At 44.3% G+C, this 15,119-nt stretch overlaps 1 protein-coding gene across 1 annotated transcript; it reads right to left on the bottom strand.

Annotated features, from left to right (window-relative positions):
• Window positions 1-11,507: 11,507 nt before the first annotated feature.
• LOC146394725 (uncharacterized) lies at window positions 11,508-13,934 on the bottom strand. Its single transcript, XM_085008497.1, has one exon. It carries the CDS (start codon window positions 13,852-13,854, stop codon window positions 12,928-12,930), a length of 927 nt encoding a protein of 308 aa, XP_084864623.1. The 5' UTR covers window positions 13,855-13,934; the 3' UTR covers window positions 11,508-12,927.
• Window positions 13,935-15,119: the final 1,185 nt, after the last annotated feature.

Raw genomic sequence — 15,119 nt, 5'->3', positions numbered from 1 at the left:
TTTACCTCTCCCAGAAAGAGTTTCCTGGGTAAGCCCTGGCTGAGTTGGATGCCCCTCCTCTGGGCTCCCCAAATAACCTGGGACCATCTCTCTCACCACATTGAATATATTATAAGTATCTGTCGAAAGTGTCTGCTTCCTCGCTCTAGACCCTAACCAGTTCACAGGCGCTCAGGTTATGCACCTGTGGTTCGCAGCACCTAGCAGTGCCTGATGTGGCAGGTATTCAGTAAATGTTTGTTGACTAAAGGACAAATGAATGCAGGCTGTGCTGTAACTCTTAGCATGAAATTTCCTGACCATTCTGGAGGATAGCATGGCTATAAGACTGTGGCTGGAGAAATGAAAATTACTGGAAAGTGGCAATACCAGACTCTTCTTTTTTCTGTTTTGACAAGCAGTTACCAATTTTTATCCCGTCGCCCAGAACCACAACAAATACTCCAACATATGTTGTACAGTTTGCATGGATGATTTCACACAGACTGGACAGTTTTATTGCGTTTTTGACAGTTGGCCATGCCCCGCTTCTGGAGAGGTGGGAGGGGGCAGATGATAACCCGCTTAATGGATCTCTAAAACCCTACAAGGCGAGTACCGTTTATATTGCTGATGGACAAAGAATAAACCTGACTGTGGCAGGTTGAGTCAACTTCCATGGCCCACACAGCTCAGGAAGCAGGTGAGCTGGGATCAGATCTCAGAGCTCAGCTCTACCTGACACCTGGAGGCCAGCTTCTGGCTGCTTGGACTAGGCCACCTCCCTGAGCAGGGCAGGGGCAGGGGTAGGGGTAGGGTCCGGTGAGGAGAACAGGGAGTGTGGTGGGATGCCCATGTGGCAGGCCAGTCCAGGCAGGAGTGAGCCTGGATGTTCCCTGCTCCCTCCCTGAGGCTTCCCAAGTCCTGATCCCTGGGAGCCAAGGCAGGGAAGAGCTGGAACCCAGGAGCTCGGCCAGAGGAGGGCTTTTCCCTCGGGTGAGAGTGACCGAGGCCTTGGGAAGCTCTGGGGGCACCAATGAGATGGCTCACAAGCCCCTAAGACACTCCCCTGGTGGAGACCTACCTGTATGAGACCCAGGCAAAGCCTCACTGAGCACAGTCCCACCGCCCCGAGTTGCTCGGGCCCAGGGCCAGAGATTGGGGCACGGTGTCTTGCTGAGGGTGAACGGTCTTCTAGCCTGTGAGGACATTGCTGTGGGTTCCAAGGCCAGTCTCAGGCCACAAGAGCTTTGGAGTCTGCTCAGTGAAGTGGCAGATCCCCTCAGGTCACCCCGTCACCGCACCTGAGGCCAGAGCACAGCAAAGTTCATCTCCACACCTAATTATACCTCCCAGTCTTGATATTCTGTCCTGGTGCCTACTAAGCACCTATTGGAGTGAAATGTTCAGAACCTTGACTCCAAGGGAATTCAAACCTTTCTAGGTTAAAATTCCTCTTCCGATAGGTTTGTTTAACCCGTGCTTATTCTAGAATTCAGCTTGAGAATGACCAGTGGTCGATGGGTCCTTCCCTGGCCTGTTTTTTGGGGACTTTGGAGCCACCATGGCCTCTTCTGGGACAATTTCCCCTGGATTTAGCTTGACTCATCACCCCCCACCCCCCGACGCCCGATTTCTTCTTTCTTCTCCAAGAGGCCCTGTGTCTCCTTAACTGGGCTTGGGAACCCACTGAATCCAGTACCTTTCTTACCTATAGGATTTTTTCAAGCAGCTCCCCCCACCCCACCCCCATACAAATCCTAGTAAGGATGCAGGTGTTCCTATTTTGGGTTCGACTTCTGTCCACCCCTCCCTCCACCCCCTCAGAGCTATTCATTGCAAACTTCATCTATCATATAAGGCAAACCCAGGTTGGGTTTTGTTGTGTGAGCTTCGTGGTAGTGAACCCAATCTCTCTGAGCCTCACTCTTCTGGACGAAGGAGGACTTGTGTTTGTCTGTCCCAGGGGAAGGAATTGGGCACAAGGTAGGGGACTAGAGCTATGTGTTTAACAGATGCCACAGAGTCCCTGCCACATAGAATCATAAAGTGCTCAAGTTTAAAAAATGCTTCCTGTATCCATTTGTGTAGAGCTGCATCCTGAGAGGTGAGGAGGGAAATGTGCGGCCCCCAACTTCTGTGACATCACTATTGATTTGAAGTTAGCTAGCGCAGGCGTAACTCCCAAATGACGGCCGACAGAAGGCGGCCTCTGATGAAGACCACGATGCAAGCATCCTGGGGGTCAGAGAGTAGGAAGAGAAAGAGGCAGGGGGCTCACAGCAGGCCTGGACCAGACACTGCACCTGGCACGCTACATCTAGTCTCTCATTCAATCCTGGTCACAGTCCTTCTGTAGGGGCCTTATAATCTACACGCCCGTTTTACAGTTGAATTTCCAGAGGCTCAAGGAGACACAAGTCACTCTAGGCTGAGATGGTCAAGTCACCTTCGCAGAGGAGATAGGATTTGAGCCAAGCCTGGAAAGGTGAACAGGATCAGGAACAGGAGACGGGGAGGGCCCGAGGTTTCATGGGATTGAGGAGGAACAGCTGGCCCACAAAGCCCTGAGTCTGCAATGCACAAAGCCAGCAAGGTGACAAACACTTTCCACCTGCTCCCTAGCAACTTCCCATCACAGCTCAGAGCTGCGTTATCTCTGCAACTTCACTAACGTGAGGCTCTGGAGATAACCTGCTTATCTCACGGTCAGCTCTAAGCAAACAGATGAGGCCAAGGCAGCCAGGAGAGCATCTCCTCACAGCTGTCTGACACCAAAAATCTCACGCCACCCCTCCAGTTGTCCGAGGGCCCGAGTCTCAGGACTGGGAATAAGCGTAGCCTCCTTTCACTTGGCACTCCATCTGCATCAGCCACTGGATCTTCACAACCTTCTTGGAGACCCTGATCTTCAGAGGAGGAGGCTGAGGTTCAGACAGCTCAACTCACTTACCCAAAGCACCACATCTAGGAAGAGGGACACGTGGAGTTTGAACTCGGGGCAAATCAGAGTCCAAATCCTGTTTCCTTCCTCTTGCTGTAGAGCCTAGTCTTGTAAATCACAGCAGTTACTGGACCCAAACAGACACTGTCATCACCATGTCATGTCTCTTTTCCCAGCTTCGCAACACTATTTGTCTTCAGAAAACAAAGGCACCAGAGCTGCAAGGAGAACCAATCGTGAACGGGTGATGCATCTTCATTTCCCACTAACCTTTGTGCTCTGAAAACCCCAAACCCCAAGATACATCTTTACTATCCGTCCAGTTCTTTTCCCTTAAAGGGTGCCCACACCCTGACTTTGTCTGCCCACCCAGCACAATTACTCATAGTGGCCATTTAACTCTCAAAAGTGTCCGCATTAGTTGGACAAGAAATTATACAGTCACCATACCTACAAAGAAGGGCAGCAGCCTCACAGTCAGGTCCTTTTTGCAACCTGACACACCTGCCAGGCGATGGTCTGCAGTTCCTCCGAGGGAGGGTGCAGTCCCACCTGGGAGGAATACCCAGCTTCTCCAGGAGGATGGAAAAAGGCCTAAGCAGATTATCAATGTGCTTTTGAGGGCATCCTGAGTACATTGTAGCTCGTTGGTCCCAGAGGGTCAAGAAACGGGGGTAAATGCAGAACTTTCCCTACTTGGGGCGCAGAGGGGTTGAGCACAGCCTGCCCTCTCTGCACAGCTGTGCCCCAGCTATGTGGGGCACGGAGAGTTGGGGACTCAAACAAAAACGGATGAAGGAAAGACTAATGAAGGGACCCAGCCCACTCCTCTAGCCCCTGCTTTGCCTTAAACCACAACCAGAGTCCCGCTGAGCCCTGGGTGTGTGCTGCTACAGGTCAATCGAAGCCCCCAGGACATGGGAAGGATTGGGGGACTCCTGAAGGAAGCAGGGGGCCAAGGGTGCAGAAGTCGTGAGAAATCAGAGCTCCAACATGCTGGTGCCTGTGCTCATGAGTCAGCATAGGAAAGGATCCAAACAATGGCCTACAAAACTTATCTGGGGGAAGGGATTTCCTTCCCAGCATGCTAACTTGACTTAATAGTGGAAAATCTATTCTTGACACTTACAGGAATCAACCGAAACATGAGACAAGTTCATCTCAAGAGTTCCTAAACTGGCTCTAGTGAATGTTTGATAGCTGTGATGTTACCTAACATGCTCAGTAGCCCAAGGTGTTTTTGTGAAGATCTGGACCTCAAATGAAAACCCGATATCACGTTTTGCTGATGAAATGCTACTGTCGTGTTTATTAGGGAGAAGAAGGTGATAAGGAAGCTGTCCATCAGCATTATAATTTGAAAAGTGTTGATGAATATTAGGTATTGAATTTTTTAAGGCTGAACCACTGTAAGAGAGGCTATTTTCAGTCGCTCTGATTGTGCCAGAAATGAGTCAATATCTAGAACCTTTTCTGGCCTCAGTGCACATTCCCATTTCTAAAAATTAATTGGAGCTCAAAGATTTTTAATGTGGGTTATATCTGCCAATATTTATTGCACCAAATATTACAACAGAGGTTTTTAAGCTATTTATTTTAACATGGTTTCAAATTATAATAATTTCTCATTACAGCATAAATTACAAGATCACATGCAATATAATTTTTCAAAAACTAGAGAGGAGGAGTTTGCATTGTTGCTCAGTGGGTTACAAAGCCGACTAGTAACCGTGTGGATGTGGGCTGGATCCCTGGCCTCGCTCGTGGGTTAAGGATCTGGCCTTCCTGTGAGCTGTGATATAGGTTGCAGATGAGGCTCTGATCTGTCATTGCTGTGGCTGTGGCATAGGCTGGCAGCTAGAGCTCCGATTTGATCCCTAGCCTGGGAACCTCCATGTGCCACAGGTGTGGCCCTAAAAAACAAAAACAAAAACAAAAACAAAACAAAACAAAACAAAAAACAAAAAAAAGAAAGAAAGAAAAGAAAAAAGTAAAAAAAGTAAAGAAAAGAAATCAGAGGTTGACATGGTTTTAGGCATTTGAAAATCTACTAAATCTATGCCCTAACAGAATTCAGAGGGATTCATATACATGTTTCTGCACTGTGTGGTCATATGAGAAAAAAATGAATTTCTGGAAATTTTCGAGCACATCTGTGAGAGAATAAGTGAAGAAAAGGTAAATATCAGCAACGGAGACTATCCCCAGAAAGGTTGACTTAACGTGAGAACTAACAAAAACCACAGTTAGGGAAAGTGAGGAAAGGGACGACATGCAGAGTTGTTAAGCAAAATTCATGATTTTTTTCTGTGGAAGAAACAGCACTAAAAAATTCAAGTAGAATTTAAATTTTCATTTATTTCCTTCACCATAAATATTAAAAAAAAAATCAAAGAATGGCACAGGTTGAAACTCTGGAGTAGGTACCACTAACCTAAGAGAATGATTTCAATACTTTTAAATAGCCAGGAACCTTGTCCTACTTCCCCCCCACCCCAAGCTCCAAAGACTGAACAAGCCAGGAAGACCCCTGTTGATTGCCTCAGCCCAGGACAACTGGTGACACTTGGAGGCAATGGCTGTGCCTCAGGGGCTACCGGTTTTTCATTGGGTGAGCCAGTGGAGAGTGGCAAATGGGCTGCTCTGATTGGACACTTCCAGCATCCACCCGGAAGCCGAGTTGCAAGTCATGAAGCATGAAGAGTTCTGTTTTCAAAAACACGGCACCGTATTCTTGGAGAAAATCCAAACCACTCAGAATTGTAATTTCACTTTCTCCCACCAGGATAGGTGTTGTTTCTTGAAAAAAAAAATTATATATATATATATTCAAGGTTTCCCGGCTAGGAGCTGAATCAGAGTTGCAGCTGCCGGCCTGCCCCACAGCCACAGCAACGTTGGATCTGAGAGCATCTGGAACCTACACCACAGCTCAAGGCAACGCCAGATCCTTAACCCACTGAGTGAGGCCAGGGAATGAACCTGTGTCTTCGTGTATACTAGTCAGATTCATTTCCACTGAGCCACGACAGGAGCTCCTTCTTGAAGATTTTGATTTAATTGTTTCCGTGCTGTGTTTAGGTGTTTGATCATGTTTCCAATAGATTTCCACGACACAAGTAATGTTGAAAAAGTTTGGGTATATTTGCCCTATTAATACAACTATTTGAGGATTGTCTTTGTTATTTAAGCTCTGAAGCCCCTCCCCTTATTCATCATTTCTACTAACCACACTGTTAGGTCGTGATTGCTCACTAGGTACCCATTCTCCTTCCTCGCACTGCGAAGTGAATAATCACATGTACTTATTTGGACTTACCTTCTTCCACATCAAACCCCACCGTTCCTCTCTTTCTTAGATTCCCTGTGAGTCGGGCATCCCTGACCGCTGAGTGTTTACTCCACAACTCATTTAAATGATGTTTAACACTGTTCCTGTTTGATTTCTGAAATACAGATGCACAACATCCAAGACCAATTAAACATGTTCTAGTAGGGTAAGTTGCTTGAAATGACTTCTCACAGAATGCAGTATGTAGGAGACCCGTTTGCAAGAACAAATTTGGAAAATATTTTCTATGTCATAGGGTAAACACTGGGAATTTGGTGGAGGGACAATGAGCATGATAGAAAATGAGTGACGTATTAAAAGTGCTGTTTTCAAACTATCCCATGATGCTTTCTTTGAAAATGGACAGGGCTTCACCAACAGCTCTTCTCATTGAAAAATGTTGTTCTGGGTGTATAGGACATCTCGAGGCACCGCATATGCAGATTGACTTGCAGGTGATTCGGTGGTAGTTTTTCCTGGTCTCCTGGGTAACCAAATCCTTTCGTTCAAATGCATTTGTATGATTCTTATCATATTTAATAATTAAAATATTTAATATTCCCATCGAGGTGGCTCACTTATTATACATCCTTAGTCTAATGGTCCCAAGGACAGCTTTTGAAGGTTAATGTACCATCTGAATTCTTCTACATTGGGCCAGAAAAAGATCTTTGCAGCCCTTCTCAATCAGGCAACAGTCCCCTTCGTAGCCACACAACTCTGAGTGTTTAAACTTCCTCTAGTGTCCTGCCTTGCCCAACCCTTTCATTTTGTGGGGGGAAAGTTTTGAATTCTATAGATTGTTCTTGTTTTGTCTCAAAATTTGGCCGGACATCCTTTTCAAGTTTCTACATCCTTATCATTAGGGATGTTTATAACTTCCTTCTCAAGTATAAAAAGAATGTCGAAAAAACTGAATAAACACTGGTATTTAAAGTAAATCACAATGGAGTTCCTGTTGTGGCGCAGCGGAAATGAATCCGACTAGGAACCATGAGGTTTCGGGTTCCATCCCTGGCCTTGCTCACTGGGTTAAGGATCCAGCGTTGCCATGAGCTGTGGTGTAGGTCGCAGATGCGGCTCGGATCTGGCTTTGCTGTGGCTGTGGCCAGCAACCACAGCTCCGATTAGATCCCTAGCCTGGGAACCTCCGTATGCCACAGGTGCGGCCCTAAAAAGACAAAAAATAAAAAAAAGATAAAGTAAATCACAATGCATTTATAAGGACAGAAATGAAAGAGTATCTTCTCTCTGCATAGAGATGAAAAGTCAGAAGTTGTTTTAAATTAAATCCACGATTCACTGTTCAAATAGTTGAGCAAAATTACCTGAGAGGGGTCACCTCATTTTCCCTTAAGCAGTCACCAGTGTTCTTTTTCACTATATGAGTATCTACAAACCATGGCTCATGATCAAATATCGATCTTGGCACACAGAGAAGAGTCTCCGTCATTATTAATTTTAAAGCATTGTGATATGTACTGTACAAGGGTCAATGAAAAAAAGAGAGGGGGACCACATGAAAAATCCAGACAAATACCACCAGATAAGAAGCATTCAGCTAGCCCAGAGAGAGATGAGAAATCATAAAGGTGCATTTCTTTAATCCACTAAGTTTTGAGATGGTTGACCATGTAGCAATAGCTAAATCACATATTATTTTTAAAACTCAAATTTTCCTGGGATGGAAATGCTATAAAATTGGGTTGTGATGATCACTGTACAACTATAAATGTAATGAATTCATTGAGTAATATTTAAAAAGAAACCTCAAATTTTCCCAGGTTGCTGAGGGTTTTAGATTCTTACATTTCTCAAAAATAAAATAAAATAAAATTAAAAAATCCGTTTCAGTAAGCCTCTCCGTCATATTCAGTGCTTAGGTGTGTTGCAAGAATTTAAAAGCTGTAACTACACCTCCTAGTAAACATCCAACCAGCATTTATATCTGAAAAGGACCAGTGTTCTCCTACATCATGGAAGTCCGGAGATACTCCCCACTGTAACTCAAAATTCATGTCTCCTGAGAGTTGAATTCTTTCTCCTTAAAATTCATATGCTGATGTCCTATACCCTAGTACCTCATAATCTTTACTAGAGGAATCAAGTTAAAATTTATTCATTAAGATGACTCCTAGTCCAAAATGACCTGTGTCCTTATAAAAATGAGAAATGTAGTTCCAGAGGCACTCATATAGGGAGGAAAGTGTGAACAGATGTAGGCAGGTCTCTGCCATCTCTAGAAGCCCTGGAGACAGGACTGGAACAGATGCTTCCTGCACATCACTCGGAAGGAATCAAACCACCTGATACCTTGTTATGGATTTCTGGCTGCCAGAAGTGTGAGATATTAAGTACATGCTGTTCAAGTAAATTCATCTCTGACATTTTGTACATCAGCCCTAGATGACTACTATCATATTCTCAAATTACCCCGATTAGAATCATACAACCAATCAAGCAAAGAAGCAAGGAGCAAGCGAAGAAATCACACGTGATTCCCCGTTTGTTACGAAAGCTGAGTATGACAGCAAGGCGCTTGCTCCTTCAGCCTGGAAATCCAGCTCGCGAACATCGACCAATGGCTGTGGCTCCCCAGTGCGCGTCTCTCATTGGCTGACTCGGAGCCGAGTGACGCTTGAGCTTTTCTGATTGGTCCTCCCATCATCCGCGGCACGTATCACGAAGGTTTGTGTTTTCAAAAAACGAGAAGAGGAAAGGCTGAACAAAGAATAGAAACAGATCCTCGGAACAAGTTAGAGTAGTACTTTCAGTTAGAAGATTAAGTTTCTTCTGAATAGATTAGAATCTGCAACAGATCTTTTTTTTCCTCGAACATTTTGATTGATTGACTGATTGACTGATGGGTGGATTTTTGCTGTGCGTGGATCCACACGTTAAACGAATTCCCCAACACGGGTCATGGACAAAAGACTTTGAATGGCATATTTTTGTCCTATCAATACTGTTTTCCAATTAGTGATGCTTATGTTTTGTTGACTAAGCAATGAGGCCTTTCCCTCAGTTCGTCTTTACAGTAAATCACACCATTAGATCATTAGAGCACTAGGTGCCCTTCTTTCCTCAATCAGCCACTGAAGTGACTCACTTCTCTTCCCACCTTCCTCAAAACAAAAATCTCAAATTCCCCCTTTTCTTCCTAGGTTTCATGGGTCACTCACCTTTGCACTCCCAGTCTTTCCTCTGCAGACCCATTATGGTGCATTTGTAACATGTTTCACTCATGTTCCTAGTTCATTTCTGAATTTACAAATGCAAAGCACCCAAAGTGAAAAAATACGTTTTTATTGTGATAGATTTCTTGAAATTACTTTTTAGCTAATGCCATAGCTATGAGACCAGCATACAATGGGTTACTTTAGTAACCCATCTCTGTGTCATACTGACAAACACTGTCATTTTTAAGTAGGGACCATTAGCATGATAGAAATTAAGTGACTTTCTGAAATCGATTCTTCTCAAACTGGTCCACAAGTGCTTCTCTGGAAAGGCACCTGGCTCTGCAAAGAGTTTTGATGCCTGAAATTTTTTTCCAGTGTATATAACAACTTCTAGGCACCACGCAGAGGAAGCTGGGCACTTGACTTCAGGGTAGACTTTAATGACAACTTGTCCACAAATCTTTTTATTTCAAACCTTTGTATATGAATTTTCAACTTTCCAAAATAATACCGAGTAATATACTTACTGAGGGGGCTTAATTGCCTGAATCCTACTTCTATTGATCTCAAGGAGAGCTCTGGAGACAACATCGCCCCCCTTCATACTTCCAATAGTGCATGAACTTGCTCTAGGGTTCTCTCCTGCCCCCTTTTTACTCTTCAGCAAGTGGTCCTCTATCTGAGGTAGAAGACATGTTTTTGGTCTCTCCGAGGAATGAGCCCAAGAAATGTTTTGAATTGTGTAGTCTATACAGCTTTTGTGTCATTGTTTGGCTGAGAGAGAGAGAGAGAAGGGGAGAGAGAGAGAGAGAGAGAGAGAGAGAGAGAGAGAGAGAGAGACGGGGGGGGGGAGAGACATCCTTTACAAGTTTCTACATCCTAGTCAATTGGGTTACTTACACCTTATTTCAAATGTTTAAATTAAATGCTTCACAATCATGATGAAATAGTGGGCTTTAAAGCAAATCACAGTAAATTGCAAAAGATTGAAATCCCATAGCATATTCTCTCTACACAGTTATAGGAAGCTAAAACTTCATTTATAAATAAAGCCAATAGGAAATTGGCAATTTCTCCAAAATGCAGCAATACAATTATAGAAATAATGACAGATCTAAAAATCAAATAAAAATCTTCATGGGCCACAAGGGGAAAAACAATGGAAAAGAAAAGTTACGGATGTTAACATTCAAATGGCTCAAGTTAAAAAAAAAAAAAAAAGACATGTTACGTTTTATAATGTGGATAATCATCCTCTAAATTGACGCAAGGGTCTGAAGACATGTACTACCTTGGATTCATGTCCTTAAATCCCCATGATTGAATAGAAGTAAGGAATAAATAAGAACAGGCATAGTATCACAGTACCTTCTCCCTCAATCTCCAGGACAGTTATCATAGAAAACCTATTATCTGTTGGGCCCTGTTTACCAGACCACACTTTGAGCCAAAGGCATGGCTCACAGGCTGCCAGTCCGCCAGTGGCTGCAAGGTTGGAGACAGGAGCTTGAGCTGCTACCACTGGATGCTCTCCAATGGATATCCAGTCACAGGTCATGAAAGTTTTGTGTTTTAAAAATCAAAAGATACTCTGCTTGGAAAGAACCAATTCCACACATCTGAATGAATTTTAAAAATAATTTCAGAACCCAGGGAATTAGAAAGATGAAATTCTTGTGAAATTTTGCTTTGCCATTTCTGTACTATATATTGGTCCCCACTTATATTTTTAAATGTGTGCTTAAACTAGGATACTTTGCAAGAGTGTAATAGGTGTAATAGATGAAAATAGCTGCCCCTTCACTTTATCTATTGCATATGACACATAAAATACTTCTGAAAAACTCCATAATATACCCATGGAATAAAGAGAATAATAATGGGACGTGATATTAACAGGAAAATAATTTGGATGTTATAGAACTCTACGTCGACTGACCTAGAGAAAGCACTAAAACTGTGTTCAAGAAAAGGTGGTTTATCTGTAGTTTCTCTAGCTTTTCTCTTGTTGTTTGCCTGAGAGTGACATCCTTCACTTTCTACATTCAAATCAAGGGGTACTAAGAAGTTCTTTTTTAAATTTCAAAAATTTTATTGACATATAGGTGAGTTACAATGCTATATAAGTTCAGGTTTACAACATAGTGATTCAATATTTTAGTACAGTATTCTCTATATCATGTTATTAGAAAATATTAGCTATATCTCCTTGTGCTGGACAGCATATCATTATCGTTTAAAATATGAAGAAACACTGAGTTCAAATAAAAATCATCATAAACTACAAAGAATTGAAATCCCAGAGTGTGTTCTCTCTCTCTACTGTTGTTGGAAGCTTGAAATCAATTAAAAAGAAAAGGAATTGGAAACACCACCAACTACTTTGAAATTCAGCAAAACACCTATAGAAAACAAAGAAAATGCACCAAGAAGAAAACACAATGGATATTAAGTAATTATTATCATGAACATTAACACTCAAATCACTTGGGGTAGAGGAAGGAGTCACCTTAGTTTTCTTAACTGCTGAACTTATTTTAATGCAAAGAGGTAGAGAGACCTGTGGCAGGATCAGATCTGGAAGCCTATACTTAAAGCCACGGTTAAAGCAAGGACTTGAAGGGAAAACAACAGGCAAAAGATCACACCTCCTTCCCGCTCAGTCTCTGGGCTGAGGATCACAGGAAGGCTGTGACTGGTTCGGCCCTAGTCACCCCACCACACTCTGTGCCATTGGCTGTTGCTCACAGGATGCCACCTCACCATTGGCTGCTGTTCTCCAGACGGAGGCTACGACTGCTCTCATTGGACAATCCTATCTTCCGGCCAATTTTCCGCTCATTGAAGAGACTGTGTAAAAAGCAAAAACTTACAGGCTGAAAAAGAATAGAGTTTAAAAATCTGAATTAGGTAGAATGGTAATTTCTGAAGATGTGGTGCTTGCCTCTAGAAAATTTACCTATTTTTACACTGAGTTTGGGTCCTGTTTTAGGTATTTCATTGAACTCAGATTTTGAGAAATGTTGAAGGAGTGTGGAGAGGGAAGTGTGATTTTTCTATCTGCTGTTGCACTTTGTTATGGTATCCTAGAAAACGATCTCCGGATGATACCGCTATATAGGGGTGGGGGACCAACTACAAAAAAAGCTAAATAAAATGATTGCGGAAATACTTTAGGACCTAAAGATCCCTACAATGGCTGACCCACCAGGAATAGAAAGGACCATTTAGGAAAAGGGAGGCGGTGCACTAGGTTTAAGAGAAAGTCACCGTTTTCCTTGGAACGAACTGTGCTACAGACTTCTATCCCAGTCGTGAAGCTAACGTTTAATGATGTTTCCTTCATCTTAACAACTTTTTAATGAGGGGCCGTATGGCAGGGGTCGAACTAAAGCAGTTCTGATTCTTGAGCGCTACAGGTCTTTCCCCGCCAAGTGAGTGGCTCTGAAAAGAGCCTTTGGTTTCTCGCGCTCAGGGGGTCCTGAGGCAGCTCATTTGCAGGTGGTGTATCTGATGACGGCCTTGGTGGCCACGGACACGGCGTGCCTGCCGAGCTCCCCGGGCAGCAGCAGGCGCACCGAGGTCTGGATCTCCCTGGACGTGATGGTGGAGCGCTTGTTGGAGTGGGCCAGGCAGGCGGCTTCCTCGGCGATGCGCTCGAACATGTCCTTAACGAACGAATCAAGGACATTCACGGCCTCCTGCGACAGGCTCAGGCCCGTGTGGACCCGATTCAGCACCCTGGGGAAATAGGTGGCGAAGCTGGCGAAGCCATCAGCGCGGCGGCGGCGGCGGCGGTGGCGGCGGCGGCAGCGTCGCTGCTTGGGTGTCTTCTGCTTCGGGTTCTTCGCCTCAGCTTTGGTGGTCTCGTCTTCGGTGGACTCGGCTTCAGTGGTCTCGGCTTCGGTCGTCTCAGCTTCAGTCGCCTCGGGTTCGTTAGTCTCGGCTTCGGTCATCTGGGCTTCTGTCATCTCATCTTCGGTGGTCTCGGCTTCTGTCGCCTCAGCTTCGGTCGTCTCAGCTTCAGTCGCCTCGGGTTCGTTAGTCTCGGCTTCGGTCATCTGGGCTTCTGTCATCTCATCTTCGGTGGTCTCGGCTTCTGTCGCCTCAGCTTCGGTGGTCTCGGCTTCAGTCATCGGGGCTTCAGTTGTCTCAGCTTTGTTGGTCTGGGCTTCGGTGGTCTCGTCTTCCATCGCCTTGGGTTCGTTAGTCTCAGCTTTGGTCGTCTCAGCTTCGGTCATGCGGGCTCCTGTCGTCTCGTCTTCAGTCGCCTCGGCTTCTGTGGTCTCGGCTTCGGTCATCTCGGCTTCGGTGGTCTCGGCTTCGGTCATCTCGGCTTCGGTGGTCGCAGCTTCTGTCATCGTCTGAGCTTCCTCAATTGCCAGGCCTGCCTCAGAAATCACAGAAGGCTCAGCCATGTCGCAGCTACCTTCCCCACCACTCAGAAGGAAGGGCGATGGCGGCTGCTGTGGGCCGGTGTATCATCCCGGTCTTCCCTGACGTCACGGACCACGTGAAATCTGATTGGATAATGCTTGGCAGGGCGTCCTGTCCCCCAAGCAGGCCATATCACCTGTCACTCAATGCCCTCCTGCGTGGTCTCCCAGCAACAAGTACCCGGAGGACTCTGATGACCGTTAAACTTTCTGCGACCTCCACCAGAAAAGCTTTGAAATATGTCCTGTGGAGGAAAAGGTCATTCGTTCACTTCAGCTGATGCATGCCTCCTGTTCATGCATGAGGATTTGAAAAGCTGTCACCAAAGTCACATACCTCAAAGGGAGATCCATTTGGTCTCCCCGAGGGAGTCTGGCCGCCACAACCCAAGTCCTTGCCTCCAGGAGAATGACTCTGGTCACTTGGGGGCCATTTTGCCCCAGCACAGAATCTTCTCTTTCTTTCCATGGCTGAGCCTCCCAGTGGCTTGAGCAGGAATTCTCTGGCAGGGGAGCACAAGTGCTCCTCAAAATCGTGGGACACAATTGACCAGCTACTGCCTCCCACTCGCATGAAAACCCCCAGTGAGTTAGGAAAACATGATATAGCAAAACCATATTCTCCAAAGGCAGGTCAGAAAACAGAAATGGGAATAGTATAAAATTATTAAAAATACTTCAATATTTACCATTTTAAATTGTTTTCCTAACATTCATTGGCCCCCAAGTATCTGACACACTTGAATTGGTGAATAATATTAAACCTGTTAGTTGAAAAAACTGATTACTCTAATTCTCTAACAGAGCACCAGATTGAGAGAAAAAAATCAATATAAGGGAGATATTATTGAATTTGATACATATTCACTTCAAAAAATTCAATGATAATAAAAGCAAAGTTATTTTTAATATAGTCATATAAAAGTAAATTACAAAAAAATAAACAAAAAACTTAAGAAAATTTGAAGAAATGGAGGTGTTCAACGAGCAACGATACAAATCACACTTTCAAGTGCATTTCCTATAAGGTCTTTAAGAATCAGGTAATTCTAAAGCAAAAAGAAGAAGAAGAAGAAGAAGAAGAAGAAGAAGAAGAAGAAGAAGAAGCAGAAGAAGAAGCAGAAGAAGAAGAAGAAGAAGAAGAAGCAGAAGAAGAAGAAGAAGAAGAAGAAGAAGAAGAAGAAGAAGAAGAAGAAGAAGAAGAAGAAGAAGAAGAAGAAGAAGAAGAAGGAGCAGAAGAAGAAGAA

Source organism: Sus scrofa, chromosome X (assembly GCF_054392235.1).
Source record: "Sus scrofa isolate SSC_HxYL_T2T_F1_AM1 chromosome X, Sscrofa_HxYL_maternal_Yorkshire_Landrace_v2.0, whole genome shotgun sequence".
NCBI lineage: Eukaryota > Metazoa > Chordata > Mammalia > Artiodactyla > Suidae > Sus > Sus scrofa.
This window is presented reverse-complemented; position numbering and strand designations above follow the sequence as displayed.